This window comes from Equus asinus, chromosome 5 (assembly GCF_041296235.1).
Source record: "Equus asinus isolate D_3611 breed Donkey chromosome 5, EquAss-T2T_v2, whole genome shotgun sequence".
Classification (NCBI taxonomy): domain Eukaryota; kingdom Metazoa; phylum Chordata; class Mammalia; order Perissodactyla; family Equidae; genus Equus; species Equus asinus.
Window position 1 is genome coordinate 96,735,091 of NC_091794.1, and position 21,454 is coordinate 96,756,544.

At 53.2% G+C, this 21,454-nt stretch overlaps 1 protein-coding gene and 1 long non-coding RNA gene across 6 annotated transcripts; one reads left to right on the forward strand and one right to left on the reverse strand.

The window, feature by feature from the left end:
- Positions 1–1,094: 1,094 nt before the first annotated feature.
- Positions 1,095–6,277, reverse strand: LOC106839991 (uncharacterized). Of its 3 annotated transcripts, none has more exons than XR_001400280.3 (3): positions 5,929–6,273; positions 3,639–3,738; positions 1,095–3,355 (listed from the first exon to the last, which is right to left on the reverse strand). It is a non-coding gene; the product is annotated as an uncharacterized lncRNA (long non-coding RNA). The 3 variants fall into 3 exon arrangements; XR_006527638.2 differs by having other exon boundaries at positions 1,102–3,355; positions 3,639–3,754; positions 5,929–6,277; XR_006527637.2 differs by lacking the exon at positions 5,929–6,273 and adding an exon at positions 3,984–4,106 and having other exon boundaries at positions 1,102–3,355.
- Positions 3,690–21,212, forward strand: HTR1D (5-hydroxytryptamine receptor 1D). Of its 3 annotated transcripts, none has more exons than XM_070510716.1 (2): positions 3,690–3,806; positions 18,524–21,212. In XM_070510716.1, exon 2 carries the CDS (start codon positions 19,229–19,231, stop codon positions 20,357–20,359), a length of 1,131 nt encoding a protein of 376 aa, XP_070366817.1. In that variant the 5' UTR covers positions 3,690–3,806; positions 18,524–19,228; the 3' UTR covers positions 20,360–21,212. The 3 variants fall into 3 exon arrangements, with proteins under 3 accessions (XP_070366817.1, XP_014710581.1, XP_044625906.1); XM_014855095.3 differs by lacking the exon at positions 3,690–3,806 and adding an exon at positions 4,173–4,308; XM_044769971.2 differs by lacking the exon at positions 3,690–3,806 and adding an exon at positions 16,422–17,492.
- Positions 21,213–21,454: the final 242 nt, after the last annotated feature.

Genomic DNA, 21,454 nt, shown 5'->3' on the forward strand with positions numbered 1-21,454 from the left:
GAAATACACACTGGTCCTTTCCTCCCAGGGGCCAGGCTGTGCCCCCTTTGCTGGCCCCAGGCCCAGGCAGTGAACTAATTCCCACCGCTGGGGGCAGGCGGCAAACTTGTTCAGCCGGATCCCGAGCTGGGAGGAAGGAAGAAAAGAGGGAGACGCTGGGCTTCCGGCTCCCTGAGAGCCCCTCGCAGGGCTCTGACTCCCAGGCAGTCCCCGCCCCTCCCCTGCACAGATGTCCCCTCCGTCTAGACAGCTCTCCCCTGAAGAAACTGCAAACCACAGACTGTCTGTTGATAAAGCTTGCCCCAGACACTACTCCCCTGACACATGATTCCTTCAACCCTGTTCAGAAAAGGGCAAGTCTGGCTCCCACCTCCCAAGTGAAGGGGGCCTCTATAGGAGCTGGAGGGGCTGGGGGCTGCTTCTTTCATTCCTTTAGCCAGCCAGCCAGCCAGCCAGCCATTCATCAATCTTGGATTAAATGCCTACAAGGTGCCAGACCCACGGCTGGGCATGGGGCATACCTGGGTGAATAACCCCTACCCTCTGAAACTCATAATGTTGGGGGAGATGGACACAAATAATTGAGAAAAGTGGGGCATCCCAACTACAATCACAGGAATGGGGGCACTCATGGAAGCTTACCGTGTGCCAGGCACGCACTATGTACTGTGGATGCGTGGTTTCAAGGTGGCCCTCATCCTAACCCCATGAAGCAGGTACTGTTATTGTGACCATTGTACACATGAGCAAACTGAGGCTCACAGAATTTAGATAACCTGTCCAGGGTTGCACAGCTACCGAGTGGTGAAATCTGGGTTCAAACCCAGTCTGATCACTGGGCCTACATTTTTTTGAGGAAGATTAGCCCTGAGCTAACTGCTGCCGATCCTCCTCTTTTTGCTGAGGAAGACTGGCCCTGAGCTAACATCCGTACCCATCTTCCTCTACTTTATACGTGGGATGCCTACCACAGCATGGCTTGCCAAACGGTGCCAGGTCCGCACCCGGGATCCGAACCAGTGAACCTCAGGCCGACGAAGTGGAACGTGCGCACTTAACCACTGTGCCACCGGGCTAGCCCCATCTCTTTTTTTAAAAAAATTATTTTATTGAGGTCATATTGGCTTATAACATCATGTAACTTAGGTGTACATTATTATATATCAGTTTCTGTATAGACTGCATCATGTTCACCACCAATAGTCTAGTTTTTATTGGTCACCATCATTTTTAACCCACACTCTGCATCGGACCTCCAAGCAGGGAGCCATGACTTCCGCTCTGGAGGAAGGGGAGGGACCCACAGAGAAGGAGAGTGGGAGCTGGGCCTGAGGGATGAGTTGTGCCACACCAAGGAGGTATGAAAGATTCTGGAAAGGAGGGGGATTCTGACCAATGGAAACAGGGATCAGAGCTTTCCAGATGGAAGGAAAAGTGCGAGCCGGGTTTGAGAAGGCAGGACCTAGAGAATGGGAACAGACTGGGAAGCGCCTGGAATGACAGGACAAGGCAGTGGGGAGCTCCTCAGAAGGGAGAGGGGAGGGCCTGGCGATGTCCGGGCAGGGGGTCCCCGCGTTTTGGGGAGCCTGCTCAGTGAAGCAGAGGATGGTGTGGACGGGGCAGGAAGCTGACCAGGGAATTGCTCCAGGCTTTTTCGTCGTGTCAGCTGCGATGGGGATGGTGATGGAACTGCAGATGATGCCCACGTGGGGCTCAGAGTCTAGGGGACCAGGGACAGCAACCGCCCTCTCCAGTCATGCCGCTGCCTCCCTCAAAGCCCTTCCCTGCCTCCCCCGTGGCTCTCGGGAGAAAGCCCAGGCTCCTTCACCTGTCATTCAAGGCTCTTCATGAGCTGGCCCCTGCCTGCTCCTCCAGCCTCATCTTGACCGCTTCCCCCGGCTCTAGCAATATCTACAGACTTGTGGTTCCCCCAACCAAATTCTCCCTTTAGCCTCCGTGTTTTGCACATACTGTTCCTTCCGCCGGAACCTCTCGCCTTCCAGTCCCGCCGTGCTGGAGTGCCTCCTACTCACCTTCAAGGTTCAGCAGGAGCTGCCCTCGCCCAGCCCCCAGCTGGGGCGTGCTCTCCTTTCAGCCCCTTGGTCCCCCTGCCCCCACCCGGTGCTGTACTTAACCGCGTGTGGGTTTTCTCTCCTGGATTGTGAGCTTCCTGAGAGTGGGGACTGCGCTCACACATCCGCCGGGCAGGGGGAGGGCTGGAGGCTGAGGTGAGCGCGCTCCAGCAGACCTAGCCTCTTCCTCGGACCAGCCCTCCAAGGGCATTTGCGTCTCCAGCTGCTTTTGTTGTTGAACGAGGTAAGCTTCACCAAAGCGTGCTGAGATGCTGCCCCAGGACTGCGCTCTCTCCTCCCCCTCTGTTCCTCACCCTGGTCAGGGCAGCTGCTGGGCTGTGGGGTCTTTTCAGGGAGGACACACACCCGGGGTATGTCTATATTCACTCTGCCGGGTGAATTCCCCAACAGCAGGATCTCAGGCTGGGCCCCTGGTGGCAGCTGCAGATGCTTTGGCTGTGTGGACGGGACCCCTTCCTCCTCTATGACTGTTCAACTTGGGGTATCAGCGGCAGCACCCAGTTTGGGAGATGCCTCCATTTGGCATTGCTCAATTTCCCGATTTCCTATTTCGGACAAGAGCCCAGGGCCTGAGCAGAGGGGAGAAGGCCGAGGTGTGGCTGCGGATAACTCCCCATCTATTTGCCTGGGACTCACACCAAGACAGAAAGAACTTTTGCATTATTAATGACCATTGATCACAGCCTTCCAAAAAAGAGAGATTGAGAGAGATGAAGGCTCCAGACCAATCATCAGATGGTGAGCGGGGAGGGGGAAGCATGGAGAAAGGAGGGGCGCCAGGTGGGTAGGGAATCTGTGGTGCAGAGGACACAGAAGGACACTAACAAGAAACCAAGGAGGAGCTGCTGAGTTTGGGGAACCAGATGTGAACCAGCTGCGTGGGCTGTAAATAAACCAGCGGCAGTGGGTGCTTCTGGCCTCTCCCTACACCCAGCTAAGGAGACTTCACAGAACTGCTGCCAGGGGACAGAGGGTCACTTCAGAATGACAAAGGGTCAACTCATCAGGAAGACAGAACAGTCCTAAGGGTGGATGCACTTAATAAGAAGGCTTCGAAATACGCGAAGAACAAGACAAATGCCCCTGAGGTGTAGAAGGCCAGCTCCACCCCAGCTGCGGGAAACGTGGACATGAGACTCGCCCGGGGCTGCGGCTCTTCAGTGGACGCTCCTCGGTCCTCCTCTTTGTGCTCCAGTCTTCTCTCAACCCTGGTTCTCTGGAACCGGGCAGATTCATCTCAGCACCCCCAACATCTGCTGGAACTGGGGGGTTGGGGCCTGCGCTTAGAATCTGCTGTGTGAATGAGGGAGAGTCCTCTGCCTCTCTGATCTCAACTCCTTCTATTGACTCCGCCCCAGAACCCACTGGTCACTGCCCCCCAGGGTCTTAGCCTGGCTGTCCCAAGCTTGGAATGCCTGCCGTGTCCCCGCATTTCTGAGGGCCCACTCCTCGCTCCCTGTCTCTGCTCAGATGGCACTTTCCCAGGGAAGCCTCCACCTCACTCTCTCTCTGCCTTCCTGCCTTGTCGTCCTTCACCCCACTTACCTCTGTACACATTTCCTGTGTTCCACTGACGGCATGCCCGGGAGCTCCACTGGGTCCACATCTGTTTGCTCACTGCCAGATCCCAGGGCCTACAACAAGCCTGACACACAGAAGATCTGCAAACGTTTGTTAAATGAAGAAAAAAAACCCAACTAGGGATGAGCACAGGTAGGGGTGGCCCGGGGAGGCTAGGCTGAAAGCAAGGGTCTCTAGGCCTGGGCCCCCTCTCACCGCCCCCTCTCACCACCCCTGCTCCAGACCCAGCCCATCCGCTCTCCAACAGGTGGGGACGAGGGAGCCCTGGGCTGGGACCTTTGCCACCTCCTTTCCGGGGCGCCCACCCACCCCTGGGGCTGGGGCTCGGAGCTGCCCACAGGCCGGGACTGGAAGGGGCCGAGCCTCCCTCCGGGCGGGCGGGGGCCGAGCGGGGAGGGAGCCTGGCGGGGAGGAGCCGCGGGAGGGGCCGCGGAGGCGCGGCGCGCGCGGGAAGGGGCCGCGGAGACCGAGCCGCAGGGCGCAGGGAGGGGCCGCGGGAGGGGCGGGAGCGCCCGGGGCGGGCGGTGCGCGGAGCCCGGCGCGAGCGGCGGAGAGGCGGCGGCCGCGGCGCGAGGAAGCCGGAGCCGGAGCGGGGAGGGCGCGCCAGGGGCAGCACCTGCGTGCGGCGCAGCGGGTAAGCGCTCGGAGCCCAGTGCCGCCCGGCAGGGCAAGGGCGCACGGGGCAGGGCAGGGGCGTCCCTCCTCTCGACGCCCTGCACGGGGGGTGCGCGCGGGGCGGGGGGCCCGGAGCACCGGCCCAGCCCGAGGGGAGCCCAGTCCGGAGCCACCGGATGGAGGGTGGGCGAGGCGGCGCCCGGAGGCGTCTGCGGGGTCCCGGGAGCGCGTGCCGGGTGCCCCGCGCCAGGGCGAGAGCTGGAGGCGCGGGAGGTGCGCCCCCGGGCAGGGGGCTGCGACGCCCCCATGTGGCCCCAGGTGGCTGCGGGAAGCCGGGCGTGCCCCCTGCAGGCCAGGTCCGCGCGCCGCCCGCGGGGGGCCGCCCCCCTCTAAAGGGAGTTGAAGCAGCGTTCAGTGCGGAGCCTCGGCTTCCGGACCCGGAGCCCTGACTTGCTCTGTGATCTTGGGCAGGTCACTGCCGCTCTTCGAACCTCAGTTTGCACCTCTATCGAATGGAGGGCATACTTCCTCCACCCCGCGGATCCATGGGAATAAGTGAGATGCCGTATGGATGCCTTTTTATAAACTGTAAGGTTCTGTGCAAATCCTAGCTAATCACATAACATCCGAACTGGAAGGGCACTAAGAAATCTGCTTTATTGCAGATGGGGAGAGTGGTGGGGAATAAACCTTGCCCAAGGTCACCCTGCTTGTAAGAGAATATGACTGAGGTCCCTTGCCTCTCTACCTCTGGGGAAGTTCAAGGATCAGGAGCAGGGGCTCTCAGGTGGACTGACTCTGTTAGCAAAGAGGACTTGGCTATTTCCTGGCTGTGTGACCTTGGGAAAGCGAGTTTAACCTCTCTGAGCCTTGGTTTCCTCCCAGGTGAAATGGGGATAAGAATGCTGGCCTCACAGGCTCTCTGTGCAAGTCAAATGGGGCCATAGCCCAGCACAGGACCTGCCCTGCGCAACAGCTTGGTCTTTAGTGGCCATCATCGCTCTGGTTAGGAGGAGCCACCTCTCCATCTCCTTCCTGGAATCGGCCTCCAGTGTTTTCTAACCCAGCACACGTTGTGGGTCTGTGCTCTCCTCTGGACGGCACAGCCACCAGGCCAGGTCTCAGCCTTCCCCTCAAGGACATCAAGGGACCCTTTACCAACAATAGCCAGCAAGGCCACTTGGACAGCTGGGCCTTCTCCAGCCTTTGGTCCTGTCCAGCTGATGGGGGAAGTGGGTGGTTTGCCGTGGAGGCATCTGGGAAGCCAGGACCTAGTGGATGGCATAAGAGGGAGGGGGCTGGCCAGCTGGACGGGCCTGGCATGGCCTGGGGCCTCCTCTCCCCGTGGTGCCTCGGATGGGCCAGAAATACAGAGGGGCTTCCTCAGAGTTAGTCAGTTACCCGATGGATAAATAATGAGGGTGGGGACACCGGTCATCCCGTTCCTCCTAGGCCACACATGGATGACTACTTTTTGGTGAGAGTGATGTGAATATGAGCAGAAATACAGACTCTCAGAGCTGGGAGTTCCCAGGACCTAAGAGGTCCCTCACTGCACAGATGGCTCCCGCCTGAGGGGCAGGGGCCTGCCAGGGTCACCAGTGTCCTCAGGAAGCTGAATTCACTGTTCAGCTCTTACCTTGCTCTCTCAGCAGCAGTTGACATTGCTGACCACTCCTTCCTTCTGGAAACTCCTCTCCTGGCCCCTGTGGCTTAATCGCGTCATGTTTTCCCTCCTTCGTCGTCTCTTGTGTTCGCAGTCCTCCTTTCTGCAGCCGGGAGCTGCTCTGCTCTCCCGAGCGCTCCTCTCCTCGTAGTAGACGCTCTTCCCGGGTGATCCCGTCCACCCCACTGGCTTTAGTTACCACCTCTGTGCACGTGACTCATAAATGTGTCTCCAGCCCGGATGGCTCCTCAGGCTGGAGACCCATCTGCTAATTATCAGGCACTGTTCCAGGCCCTGGGGATTCTAGACAGAAGGCGTGTGTTGGGGTGGGGGGACAAGCAGTAAACAAACAAGCAGAAAATATCAGATAGAGTTAAGTGCTCGAATGGGCACAGAGCAGGAGGTTCTGGTGGAGGATGAGAGCTGCTGTGTGTTGGCTGGTCAAAGCCTTGCGGAAGAGGTGAAATTTAGGGGGGGCAGCTGGTAAGAGATGGGGTCAGAGAGGTGGCTGGGGGCCGGGGCCAGGTAACATAGGGCCTGGTCGGCCATGGTGGGGAGTTTGGATTTCATTCTGATAGGGAAGCCATTGCAGAGCTTCAAACAGGGGAGAAGGAAGGCTGTTATTTCTCCAGGGCTCGTTCGAACCTTACTAGACGAGTTGTTCTGTATTGACTGGAGCCCACCGGGCTCTGGAGTGGGGAGGGAATAGGAAGTTCTTCAAGGAGCTTCCAGCATTAAGAGGCACAGACAAACCTCGAGTCAGGAGAGGGTTTAAAGGAGGCGGTTTTGCATCTGGTTGACCAGGGAAGGCTTCCTGGAGGAAGTGGCTTTTGAGAAGGGCCTCAGAGAACAGAGAGCAGATTATGCTAGATACATATAAAGGGAAAGATTGCTCTTCCAGGCGGAGGGCAGTCTGTTGTTCTGAACCAAGACACGAATGCCCCAAATGTGGGTGGAGATGTCAGGGGAGAGGAGACAGAACCTGTAGGGGAGTGAGAGGTCAGGCTAGGGAGGGAGTCTGCGGTGTTCAGAGCAAGGCCCTGGACCTGGCCGCTTACTTGCTGTGTGACCTTGAGCCCGTTGCATTACCCTTCCGAGCCTCAGCTTCCTCATTCATAAAAGAGGAGTAAGTGGTTAAATGCTGGGGAGGAGAGGGAGGGAGGGGGGATTGTAAGGGTTGAGGATGGGTGAAGAAGAACAGGATAAGGCCTCCCCAAGAGGAAACGGGAGGGGCTGGTGTGGATGAGTAGGAGGGTGGCTCCATTGAGTTTGGGGCCCCTGTGGGACATCCAGGAGGGATGACCAAAGGACATTTGGGGCCAGAGGTACAGAGAGGGACGTCAAAGGTAAAACTGTCAGTCTTTCATTCATTCTTTTTTTTTTTTTTTTCTCCCCAAAGCCCCCTGGTACATAGTTGTATATATATATATTTTTTTTTTTAGTTGTGGGTCCTGCTAGTTGTGGCATGTGGGATGCTGCCTCAGCATGGCCTGTTGAGCGGTGCCATGTCCACACCCAGGATCGAACTGGTGAAACCCTGGACCACTGATGTAGAGTGCGTGAACTTAACCACTCGGCCACGGGGCTGACCCCTCATTCATTCTCTGAGTGACTCGTTACTGAACCGCTGGAAGTATCAAGCCGAAACGTGCGTGTGAACAAGACCAGATCCCTGCGCCATCTCGCCGGGAGAGTGAGCCCAGGCACCGGGCTGCAGGGGGACGAGAGAGGCACCGTGTGGAGCAGAAACGGGAGGCACTGGCCGGCCTGGAGCAGAGGCTGGCCCCACTCGGGTAGAAGGGGTGGAGACCACTGAATTCGGTCCCGAGGGTGAAGTTGGAGTTGGAGGGGTGGATGACGGGGACAGGTACCCCGCACAGAGGTCGCTGGGCTCCACGGCACACATGTCTCCCTGCCCTTCAGGAACTCAAGTCCGACAGGGAGACAGGCCATCGGCAAGTGAGCCCTGTCGAGGGAGTCCAGTGTGACGGGTAATAAGACCAGTGGGGCGGGGAGGAGGGAGTGATCAGTTCCATCCCTAGGGTCCAGAGAAACCTCCAGAAAGGGTGGAGGAGATGAGAGGAAGGGCATTCCAGGTAGAGGGAATAGCCTGTGCAAAGGCTCAGAGGAGTGAGTGAACCACAGTGTTTTTGCCGGAGGAGGTCTCAGCCGAGCTGGCGGGGGCACCTTTTGCTGAGCGCAGGTGAGTGGGAGGATGAGAGGAAGGGGCTGGGCTGAGCCACCTCTGGACAGGTAAGCAATAGGAAATGGGTGCGTGGAGGCAGGGTTCTCCAAGCTTCAGTCCCATGGACTAGGTGCCTTTTCACACGCTGATTCTATCCATCATCCAGTGCTCAGCCTCAAAGCCACTTCAGAGGGGGATCGCAGGGTGCCGCAGGGTACCTGTCCCTCCCACTTTCCCCTGGCTCCCTGCGTGCTCCGCTGTCATCCTTGCTCACGTCTGTAGTTCCAGGTTCCAGGGCCAGGGCCCCTATAAGTCTTCCTCAGAGCAGGGTCCGCATCTGTGTTGCTCATGCCAGCACGTGGTAGGCTTTAAGTCAATAGCTATTGCATGCTTGAGGAAACAGGCTCAGAGAGGTTGGGAAACTTGCCCAAGGTCGCAGAGCTGGGAAGCAAATTCAGTCTACCTGACTCCAAAGCTGGTGCTGGTAATCACGGCTGTGTTGTGCCTCCCGACGGGGAGAACAGATGGTGAATAGCAGGTTTGGATGTTGTAAACACTAACAAATTCAGTGTTTAATTTCTAGGAAATGAATTCCTATTGTTAGTACCTTGTTTACCCAGTCTGCAGAAGACAGCCCCTCCTCTGTCCTGAAGATGGTTTCACTCCGTCAGCTCAAGTGCCCTGGGGGACCCAGATGCGTAGCATCTGGCGGGGAGGAGTGGCTTGAGCTCAAGGGCCGGGGGTGCAGCCCTACAGCTTGTTGCAGAGTGGTCTGCCCCGCCAGTCTGCTCCCAGGATTACTCCCCTAGTGTGGAAACTCAGAGGGGAGCTGGGGGGAGGATTTGAAAATGCCAAAGGCATACGGTGTGAAATGGGCGTGGAACCTCTGGATACTTCTGTCCTCAGTCTCAAATTCCTGCTGCAAGTGGGAGGCAGTGGAAGGAGCACTGATGGCAGTCTGAAGATTTGGTCTCTGCCTGTAACTCACTGTGTGACCTTGGGCAAGTGTCTTACCTTCTCTGAGCCTCTCTCCCTGTCAGCACCATGAGGGAGTTGGACTAGATGATTCCTAAGAGTCCTTCCCTCTCTGACACTCTGAGATCCTTCTTAACTCCTAGGACTGACATTACTATTATCACTTGCACAGCTCAGTGTGGTCCGTGGAGCCTCAGCATCACCTGGGAGCTGGTTGGAAATGCAGAATCTCGGGTCCTGCTCCAGCCCCAAGGATCAGAACCTGTGTTTTTCGTGAGAACCCTAGGTCGTGCGTGTGCATGTTCAGGTGTGGGATGCACGGCGGCAGCCACGCTCCCTGCTTCTCTCTGTTCTGTGCTGAGAAGGCAGCTGAGGATGGCGGGCTGAGTGCAGCAGCAGGGAGAGCCCGTGTGGGAGCGTGATGGAGCCTGGCAGAGAACAGGTACCCAGTAAAGACGTTCTGAATGTGTGCAGGCCAGTGTGGAGTGAAGAAGGCGGTGGACCTGCCTTCGCTCGGCACCTGTTATGCGAGGTGGAGCATGGAGTCGAGCAAGCCCCGGTTCCAATCCTAGATCTACAGTGTCCTAGCTCCGGGACCTTAGGCAGGCCATTTCTCTGAGCCTCAGTTCCCTCTCCTGGGATGTGGGAATAATAATAATAGGACAGACTTCAGAGGGTTGTGGTCAGACTTAAATGATTGGATTTGGGGGAAGTGCTGAAAGCAGCGCCTGGGAAATAGTACGCTCTTAATACTGTTGGCCGTTACTTTACTGCTGCTAATATTCCAGCCCCTGCCCACGCAGCGCCCAGCGCTGTTCCCAGCCCCTCTGGTGGACGGCCTTGAGTTCCCTGAGGACAGAGTCCCAAGAGGACCCCTAGGGGGCGCCATCTCCCCTGTCGAGAACCGCTGGTTCTGAAGCCGCTTATCCAGTAGAAATATAGCACCAACCACAAATGCAATTTTAGGTTTAGAACATTGAGAGGTAGCCATGTGAAAAAAGGGAAAAAAATGAAGTTAATTTCAATTAGATATTTTATTTACCCAGTATATCCAAAACATCACGTAACCAATTTAAAAAATTATTAGTGAGACATCTTACATTCTTTTTTTTGAGCTAAGTCTTGGAAGCCCAGTGTTTGACACTCACAGCACATCTCAGTGGCTAAGTTTCAAGCGCTCGGTGGTCACAGGTGGCCAGTAGTGGCTGTTGGAGTTTCTCAGCGCTGGCTGTCAATCCCAGCTGCGCCACGTGGTACCTGTGCGGAGAGGGGCTAGGCCTGTTACCTCTCTGCACCTCAGTTTCTCCATCTGTAAAATGGTGATACTGTCTCTGCCCCAAGGGGCAGTATTAGGGGCCGGTGGTGAGAGGTGACAACCCCTTCGCCCACTTTCCCACAAGCACAGAAGGATCCAGTGACTCGGTCACCACAAAGGCAGGAGGCTTTGGACGGCGCGTTTAGTTGCTCAAGGTGGTCCCTTCCTGCTGAAGGCGGGTCGTGAGCCGGTGCAAGGCTACCAGCAGGAAGGGCTTGCGTCCTCACACTTCCCTGTTGCGGAGGCCTTGATGACAGGCTTTGCCTGTCTTTGATTTTTTAAGATAACCAGATTGTCATGATGAAGCTAACCAGCGATCATCCCGGCCAGCGGTTTTCAATCCTGGCTGCACCTTACAAACACTTGGGGAGCTTTGAAAAATTGCCATGCCTGGGCTCTACACCTCAGGGGGTGAGGCCTGGACGTCGGTATTTTTTTAACAGTATTTGGATTTTTTTAAGGCTCCCCCAGGTGAGTCTGATGCACAGCAGGAGAATCTCTGGTCTGGTCCCACCCTCTCATTTGCAAGATGGGGAAACTGAGGCCCAGAGGAGGAACTGACTTATCTGAGGTCACAGAGGGTTGGTGGCAGCACCAAGCTGAAGCCCAGGGCTCCCTTCCCAGTCCAGTGCTCCATTCTCAGGGCCCTTCCTCACCACTTCACGCAGCCCTTCATAGGCATTTATTGATCTCTTGCTCTGGGCCAGGTGTCAGGGCTGTGGGGTTAAATAAGACATGGTCCCTGCACTAAGGGCTAGCAATGGAGACAGGCCAGTGTGGTGAGAGCTGGGGTGGTGGGCGTCCAGGAGAGGGGGCCCTAACCACGCCGGGCTGGGGAGGTTGGGGAAGGCTTCCTGGGAGATGCCAGAGTTTCTCCTGCAGGGCCACTTGGACTCAGGCAGCCAGAGGGCTGAGGAGAGGATCCTTTCCAGGCAGAGGACGCAGCAGGGACAAAGGTTCAGAGCGGGAAGCAGCACGGGCACAGATTTGGCAGCAGGGGGCTGGCAGAACAACAAGCAGATCGGTGTGGCTAGAATGTGAGGGTCATGGCCAGCCAGGTCAGGAGATGACACCGGCAGTGTGAGTAAAGGCCAGTTCATGAAGGGTCTCTTAAAGCAAGCTGTGGAGCTGGGACTGAATCCCAGGTGCAGTGGGAGCCACCAAGGATATTAGGGGAGTGACATGCTCAGACTTTTACTTAAAAGGAAGATTCTGGGTGTGATTGATGAGTGAATAGAGAAGGGGCAGGAGTGGAGGCAGGGAGACCATTTATGCCGGAGAAGATGGTGGCCTGCAAAGGATGGTGGCGGCAGGGGTAGAGAAGGGAGAAAAGAGCTGTGGCAGAGTTAGGTTTAGCCAATAGAACTGACAGAATCTAGTAATTCAGGGAATGAGAGGACTGTATCAGTCAGCTGTTGCTGTGTAACAAGCCACCCCCAGACTCAGTGGGTTAAAACAGCAACATTTGTTACTACAACTTGTGCATCTGGAGACTGGCTGATTCAATCTGAAATTGGCCGGGCGTTTCTGCAGATCCTTGCTGGGCTCACACCTGCACCGGCCAGTCCACTGAGGATCTCTGTTCTAGGTTGGGTTTGGCTGGGGCAGCTCTGCCCCCCGCGTCTTCGTCTCGCCCCTCAGGCCCAGTGGGCTAGCCCACACGTGTTCTTCTGACGGAGAAGGCGGAGTGCAGGTGGAAACATGCACAGCCTCTCGAGGTCTAAATTTGGAACTGGCTCCCTGTCACTTGTGCCTCATTCTCTTGGCTATGGCTAGTCCATACTGAACCCCGAATTGAGGGACAAGAAATATACTCCTTTGGATAGAGGAGGGTGGGGGCAGTTGGGGTGGTAGGAGCGCTGAGCTGAGCTGGGGGGGACGCTGAACTTGGTTATGTGATCTTGGGCGAGGCACCCACCTCTCTGGGCATCAGCCATCTCGGCTGATTAGACTGGATTATGTCACTTAAAAAGTTCATTCCAGGGGCTGGCCCAGTGGTGCAGCGGTTAGGTGCACACGTTCCATGTAGGCGATCTGGGGTTCGCCGGTTCGGATCCCGGGTGTGGACATGGCAGTGCTCATCAAGCCATGCTGTGGTAGGCATCCCACATAGAAAGTAGAGGAAGATGGGCATGGATGTCAGCTCAGGGCCAGTCTTCCTCAGCAAAAAGAGGAGGATTGGCAGATGTTAGCTCAGGGCTGCTTTTCCGCCAAAAATAAAAAGTTCCTTCTAAATCTTGTTTGCCACAGAAAGACTGTTAATTATAACTCGCTATAATTTATGGAGCATTTCCTGTATGGCCAGTGCTTGCTGCTCAGCTCTCTCAAACATAACAGCCATATGACATTGGTACTGTATCGTCCCCATTTTCCACATGAAGAAACTGAGCTCCAAGAGGTTCAATGACGAGCCCCAGGTCTCCCTTTGACCAGCAGAACTGGGACCTAAGATTCCTAGGCACTTAACCCTATTTTGGGGGGTAAACTTTTTACAAAAACAAAAGTGCCCCACACACAAGGATATAGCCTGATGAATTTTCACAAAGTGAGCACACCCAGCTCAAGAAACAGCACGTGACCGGCACCCGGAAGTCCCTTGTTCTCCTTCCCAGTCATTGCATTCTCCCCTCCAGGGCAGCACACCAGCAGGACTGCCGGCAGTGGGGGTCACTTTTGCCTGTTCTTGAACTTTATGAAGTTTGAATGACACGTGGCATCATAATGTTGAGTTTCCTCTGCTCTGCGTTGTGTCTGGGGGAGTCGTCCGTGTGGTCTTGTGTAGCTGGGAGCTGGGGTTCATTCTCACTGTTGTACAATATTCTACTGTATGAATGTGCCACAATTTCTTTATCCATTCTACTCTTTTTTTCTTTTTTAAAGATTTTATTTTTCCTTTGTCTCCCAAAGCCCCCCAGTACATAGTTGTATATTTTTAGTTGTGGGTCCTTCTAGTTGTGGCATGTGGGACGCCGCCTCAGCGTGGCTTGACAAGCGGTGCCATGTCCACACCCAGGATTCGAACTGGCGAAACCCTGGGCCGCCGAAGTGGAGCGTGTGCACTTAACCACTCGGCCACGGAGCTGGCCCCTATCCATTCTACTCTTGATGTTTGTGTAGTTTCCGGTTTGGGGTTGTTAAGTAGTGCCGTTATGAACAATTCGTCCACACGTCTTTTGGCGGACATGGGTACATGTTTCTGTTGGGCGTATCACTGGGAGTGGAAGTTCTGGGTCAGGGGTTTGGCTACTTTTTATTTTCTACATTTTCCAGATTCTATAATTAGAGAAACTGAGGTGAAAGATTGACTTGCTCAAGAAACTGATTAGAGGGGCTGGCCCAGTGGCATAGTGGTTGAGTTCACGTGCTCCGCTTTGGCGGCCTGGGGTTCGTGGGTTCGGATCCCGGGTGCAGACCTACACACCGTTTAACAGGTCATGCTGTGGCGGCGTCCCACATACAAAATAGAGGAAGATTGGCACAGATGTTAGCTCAGGGACAATCTTCCTCAAGCAAAAAGAGGAAGACTGGCAATAGATGTTAGCTCAGGGCCAGTCCTCACAAAAAAAGAAACTGATTAGATTTCAAAACTTGCACTTAGAGTTAGATGGATGGATGGATAGATAGATACATACACACACCTCCATGTTAAAACTTTTCAGTCTCCCCCACATATTTTATTTTGCCCTCATGAAAACCCTGGGAGATAGACTTGATACCCTGGTTTTACAGAGGAGAAACCCAAGGCTGTGGGAGGTGCCATGCAGTAGAGAGGACGAGATGAAGTAACAGCTGGGGAGGCACTTTGTAAAATGTAACGCACTCTTCAGATTTGTGGAGAATGATTTCCCATCCAGGGCTCACTCAAGCATACCACACAGCTTCTAGAGAAAGAACAGACATGAATTCCTCTGTGGGGGATTTATTCTCCTGCCGCAAATCTTTATCACAGAGCCTTGGGTTTTTTTCCTCTAAAAGGATGAGCCTGGCTTCTGAGGATGCATTAAACCCATACATCTTCTTTGTTTCTGGCAAGGTTTTATGACTCACTTAGTCAGAATAAAGATCCTTCAGAAAGGGGAGGTGACTGATCTTCCTGCAAACGGAATGTGCCCTGGGTGGGAAGTTTTAGTAAAGAATGATTAAAAGAACACCTGCTGGGTGGCAGCCCCTGTGCCGGCCTGTCATCCCTCCATCACCTAATCCACATAGCCATTCAGGAGAAAGGTGCTCTTGCCCCACTTTACAGAGCAGGAAGGAAAGCCCAGGAGGAGAAATGGCCTTACGTCCCACGGTAACGATTGTTTGGTGGGAAGGAACTGAAAATCCTCTGTTTTTTACTGTATCTCAGGGCCTGCTCTGTCCATTTGAATTGGCTCAACTAGGAAAAGTATGAGTTGGTACAAATGAGGTTTCCTGGGGATGGAGGTCGCTCGTGGACATCCAAGGACAGGAAGGCAGGTGGTTCCCCTCGCTCTCTGCTTTCTCTGTCTGGTCCATTCTCCTGCCTCTCTCTGCGGACGTGTTTTCTTTGTTTCCTTATGGCTTTTCTGCTCCCCCCAAACTCACCCTGGCTTTGGTCATGACTGTGACCCAACTCCAGCCTCAAGATCCTTAGCTTTCTGGTTGCTCCCCCTCCATCGTCCATCTGCCTAGCTGCTCACAGTCTCCATTCTAAATTCCCAAGAGAGAATCTGATTGGCTCATTTGGGGTCACGTGTCCACCCCCGTCCAATCAGCTGTGGTGAGAGGTGGTCCATGGCACAAGTTGGGATGGGGACCCAGATCTGTCTGCCTGCTTTTTCCCCTCTGCCCCTCTGTGGAGATGCTGGAACTGGGGGTGCATGGTCTGGCTGGAGTCCATGTGATCTGGACTCCAGGGGAGACGCTACTGCTGTGGTGGCTCCCAGGAGTGTGGTGGGCAGGGGAGAAGCTCCTGGATGGCTGGTAGTTCTGACAGTGGCAGACATCACTCACCAAAATGGACAGTGACACCTCGTTTCTGGTGTGAAAAGAGAGCTTGTTGCCTGGAGACCTGAATTTGGTGGGACACATCATAGAGAAAGCAGAGAAGTCATCAGTTACTGTGTCGGGCATTTGGATCCGTGATCTTACTAGTTCTCCTCAAACTCCTGTGAGATATGGATTATCGTCTTCATCACTGAGTCTGTGCAGGCTGGGAGAGCGTAAGTGACTTGCCCAATGGCCATAGCGAGAAAGTGGAGCAGCGGGAGTTGGGACCTGAGCCTGCCTGACTTAAAATGGATGCTTTTAGCCACTGCCCTCCATCTTTGTCACCATCCTTACATCTGTTCAGGACTCTTCAATTTACAGCACATCACATACGTGATCTTATTGGAATTACTAAACACCCCTGTGGGGCAGCACAGCTATGCTTATGTTCCTGTTTTACCAAGAAAGAAACTGGGGGTCACAGAGAAGTTGTGCTTGCCCGTGGTTACCCTGCTGGTCAGTGGCAGAGCCGGGACCACAACCCACATCCTCAGGATTAAAACATAACAATAGGTACTAATGTATCAAAATGTATCAATGTTATTGCTGGTAGAGTGGTTCTTTTTTTTTTTTATAATGTACGAAATTGATTGTTTAGGAAAAATTACAAATATATCACTCCCTACAAAAGAATATATATATATATATATGTATATATATATAACATACGTACGGTTTGAAGAAGAATAATAAATATCCTTATACCCACCACCTCCTTAAAGAATAGAACATCACTGATATCTTTAAAACCCCTCCACCATTCCATTCCCGCATCCTTTCCCCTCAGGGGTAAGGTAACCACTATCCTGAATTTTATATTTAACGTTTCCTTGCTTTTCCTTATGGCTTTGCCGCTGTATTTATGTCCCTAAACAGTTTGTTTCTTCCCACACGTTTCTGGCTTCGGCACTAAGTGTTGGGTTTGTGAGAACCACCCACTTGGATGCACGCGGCCTTGGTTTACTCGGTCTTGCTTCCCTGTGGCACTGCATTGTCACCATAGGCCACGTCCTACCGTTCTCGTGCTGACAAGCGTGAGGGTGGTTTCCAGCTGTTTGCTGTTGCAGTCACTGCTGCAGTGGCCGTCCTTGTTCCTGTCTGCTGGTGAATACATAGGAGAGTTTCTGTGCCGTGTATCCCTGGAAGGGAAATTACTGGGTTGTGAGGTAGTCATTACATCTTTAGCTTTATGAGATAATACCAAATTGTTTGCTAACGAGGTTCCTCCAGTGTGTACTCTACTAGCGGTGGGTGACAATTCCTGTTGCTCCACACCCTCACCCGATCATGTGACATGATGAGATTTAGAATTTTTTACCCTCTGCTGGGTGAAAATGATATCTCATTATTATTTTGATTTGAAGTGTGATGGGAGAGAGGTAGTTGCTTATGGGGCTGCGGTCTGTATCTCCAAAGGCAGCTGGATTGTGGGAAGTTCCCCCAACTTTGTCCAGGATGGGGAAGGACAGGGAGACGGGCCTCGGAATCATGTAGCTTCCTGCAAAGCTCCAGCCCAGCGTTTCTGACCGAGGCAATCCACCGTGTCCTTCCTCCCAAGATATCACCCACCAGCCTCTCAGGCCATTCCGAGCCCACGCCTTTCACTGAATGAGGTCATCGGAATGCCTGGAACCCAGGAGTGACCGCATGGGTTTATGGAGCGAGCACACAGCCTTCCGTGAGAAATGATGGCACCTCGCTCACCCAGACTGTCTGGAAGGAAGAAAATTCCAAACAGTCCAACCCGACTTCACATTTTCCGTGTGAACCAAAGTGGGAGGAAAACTTCAGCCAGAGGCTTTTGGGGTGCAGCCTGGGGCGAGGGCGGGGCAGGGCGGATCATTGTTCTCGCCTCTCACCGCCTCTCACCTTGACATCCCAAACCGGTTCACTCCTGGGAGCGCTTGTGCCTCGAGCCTTTTCTTCCTGGACTGGAGCAGTGTGGAGAAGGGAGATTTCGAGAGAAAACTGGCCCTGGACCCAGTTCTTTCGCTTCTCGCTGGGTGACCTTGGGCAGGTGACATCACCTGTCTGAGCATCGCTGGCTCGTTTGTAAGTTGGGGCCATTCTTCCCACTTCACAGGCTGGGTGACTCAGCCCCAGGGCTAAATAACTCAGTGCCTGGAATGTAGCAAGAACTTTATGGAAGATGTTGGGAAAATATCCTTTAAACGTTGGGAAAGTTTTGGAGCAGGCGGTTTAAGGTTGGTTTTCTTAAAGTGAGGCTGTTTCCCCTCTTCTGGCAGGTATTTTTGAAAGATGAAGCACCCACAATTTTGGGGAATGGGAGGGAGAAAAGAAAATGGGTCCTCAGGGGCTGGCCCCATGGCTGAGTGGTTAAGTTTGCACGCTCGGCTTCGGCAGCCCAGGGTTTCGCTGGTTCGGATCCTGGGCACGGACATAGCACCGCTCATCAGGCCATGCTGAGGTGGCATCCCACATGCCACAACTAGAAGGACCCACAACTTAAAATATGTACAACTGTGTACTGGGGAGCTTTGGGGAGAAAAAGGAAAAATAAAATCTTAAAAAAAGTGCTCAGGGCTTTTATTTTTGCAGTTAATTTCTTTGTGTAACAAAACAATGGAGGTTTTTCTTTTTCTTTCTTTTTTTATTTTATTTCGAGAGTCATGCATGCTCACTTTAGGAAATTGGGAAAATTCATATGAATGGAAGAAAGGTCACCTCCCCATTCCCAATTCCTAGAGAAATTCTTTGTAACATTTGGTTATCTTTCGTGGTGACCTTTTTTTTTTTTTCTGTGCACAGAGTTATTTTGTTTCGTTTCCATTCTTGCTGAATGCATAGATGATTTCTGATGCACAATTTACAGAGCTGATTTCGTGTACTTGTGAAAGCCTGGGATGCTCCCAACAGCTCTGAAACTTTGCCCGCTCTGGGAACTGTGGGGTGGGGCACTCTGCCTTCCTCTGCATCCTCCTGACACTTGTGAGACACTTGCCAGTTTCACTACACCACTGCCAGCCACAGGCAACATCCGTTCAATCTTACAGTTAATTTCAAGTGTCCAGACTGTCATTCTAGAACCTAACTCTTGACTTTTCTTCTTCTTTAAACCCTAGGGCTTCCGAATATGTGCCCTTCTCGGTGAACCCACAGTGCTCTGTTTGTTTGCCTTCTCTCAGCTCACGCATTCTTCGAGGCTTGGTAACCGGAATGTTTTGTCTGTTCAGGCTCCAAACAGTCAGTGGGATAGGAACCAAAGTGAAGTACCTCTTGCTGTGTCAAGATGAACCTGGGAAACTGGCAGCCGTTGCCTGGACTGCTTCTCTGAATCCTCTGGTACATCTTTTTGTCTCTAGTTTTAAAAGTTCCCCAGAGGTCACCCGAAACCCGGAATCTTGTCAGAATAGGATGGCGGTTATTCTACAGTTCTCATTAAACACATTCATCTCTCAAACTTTGGAGGGAGCCAAAAGGCCAAAAGCAAGAATTCCAGAGCATTGCCTACACTGGTCTGTTACCCTGATAAATGTCTAACAAATTCGGCATGTGTCTACGGGGCTTGACCATTTGCTGGGCAGAGTTCCAGAACAGTGAGACATCTTGGAATTCATCTGGTTTAGGAAAGACTTTTAACTACCAGCTGGGAGTCACCTCAAGTGTTCTGTAAATAGTCAAGTCTTGAGGCCTTTGCTCTGTGGTCTGTTTTGATGGATGGCTCCCCACCGAGTGAAACAGAAGGATGACCTTGTTCTGTGAGCAGGACGATAGTGAAAGAAGGAGCTGTGTGTGTGAAAGTCTGTGGGAAGAGGGAGCCATCTAGAATGTCCCCACCAAACCAGTCAGTGGAAGGCCTTCTCCAGGAAGGCTCCAACAGATCCCTGAATGCGACGGAAACCCCAGAGGCTTGGGATCCAGGGACCCTCCAGGCCCTCAAGATTTCTCTTGCTGTGGGCCTTTCCACCATCACATTGGCCACAGTCCTTTCCAACGCCTTTGTGCTTACCACCATCTTTCTCACCAGGAAGCTCCATACCCCAGCCAACTATCTCATTGGCTCCCTGGCCACGACTGACCTCTTAGTTTCCATCTTGGTCATGCCCATCAGCATTGCATATACCACCACCGGTACCTGGAGCTTTGGCCAAATCCTATGTGACATCTGGCTGTCTTCTGACGTCACGTGCTGCACAGCCTCCATCCTGCACCTCTGTGTCATTGCTTTGGACAGGTATTGGGCCATCACTGATGCGCTGGAGTACAGTAAACGCCGGACAGCAGGCCATGCGGCCACCATGATTGCCATTGTCTGGGCCATCTCCATCTGCATCTCCATCCCACCACTCTTCTGGCGGCAGGCCAAAGCTCACGAAGAGATGTCAGACTGCCTGGTGAACACCTCTCAGATCTCCTACACCATCTACTCCACCTGTGGGGCCTTCTACATCCCATCCGTGTTGCTCATCATCCTCTATAGCCGGATCTACGTGGCGGCCCGGAACCGCATCCTGAATCCGCCATCGCTGTACGGGAAGCGCTTCACCACAGCCCATCTCATCGCAGGTTCTGCCGGGTCCTCGCTCTGCTCTCTCAACCCCAACTTTCATGAAGGGCAGTCTCATTCGGGCTCCCCTCTCTTTTTCAACCACGTGAAAATCAAGCTTGCTGATAGCGTCCTGGAACGCAAGAGGATTTCCGCTGCTCGAGAAAGGAAAGCCACTAAGACCCTGGGGATCATACTGGGGGCCTTTATCATCTGCTGGCTGCCCTTCTTTGTTGCATCTCTGGTCCTCCCCCTCTGCCGGGACTCCTGCTGGATCCACCCAGCCCTCTTTGACTTTTTCACCTGGCTAGGCTATTTAAACTCCCTCATCAATCCAATAATCTATACTGTGTTTAACGAAGAGTTTCGGCAAGCATTTCAGAAAATTGTCCATTTCCGGAAAGCCTGCTAGTCTTATTTGGTGGTGATTCTTGTTATCTTTTGTATCTTGTAACCCGAGTGGGGGTGTCTTTTTATTTTTCCTGAGATTTGGGTTAATCCTGATATCTTGAGTTTTGGTTCCATCTAGAGAATTGTTCAGCATTCTTTTTTCCTGTTGTCTTCTTGACTTCTGAGCCACCAAAAGCTGGGCAGCTGTGGGAAAGGGGACAAGACTGAAAATTCCACTTAGCATAATTTTTCATAGTTCATCCTTGTTGGAAGTAACATGACCCACAGGATTCCCCGTTGATGCAATTCAGGCGGAAAGCTGTCTGACTCTGTAGAAAGATCCCAGGCTCAAAGGGAGGGCTTTCTGGTCTACCTAAGCTTTGTATGGAGCTCAAAGAGGGTAGGTGAGATTAATGACCTGAGTTGAAAAAGAATTTGGAGTCAGGATGGAGGGGTCTCCATTCCATGTGGCACCTTGATGGGAAAATAGCACCCAGGGATTTCTTCCACTGAGTCCTGCTTAGGTTGACTCTCTCCCAGTTATTCATGGGTAGAGATTCATTATTCAAGGTGCCAGCGTTATGGAGTGATGGAGAAAGATTCAGAAGCTTGGGCACGAAAGCAGGATGGTTGGAACCAGATCGACCATCCTGTACCCTTCCTCGTTCCCCAGTATCTCCGCACCATCTTAACGTTCTGACGTTAAACCCCACCGTCACCCCCATCAAAGTAGCTTGACAGGCTTCGGACCCACCAAGCTTTGAATGGAACACCATTGTGAATTTTTTTCTGAATTATTTTTTTACATCCTATTCTCATCAGAGATCTTAAGATGTTAAGTCTTGTCAAATAAAAAGCATAAGACATCATGATAAGTGCAGTCTTTGGGTAATTTTTCCCCCTCTCCCTGGATGTAGAAACCTTCCAGTTCGGTTGTCTCCAGCATTTATTGAGCACTTACCACAAGCCAGGCCCGGTGCCAGCCACTGCTGTCTGTTGTCTGCCTGGAGCCTCATCACAGTGAGAGTCAGTGTAATTGGATGATTAAAGCTGAGGACCTGATGCCTTAGTTCGAATCCAAGTGCTACCAATTTCCAGCTGGGTGAGCGTGGACAAG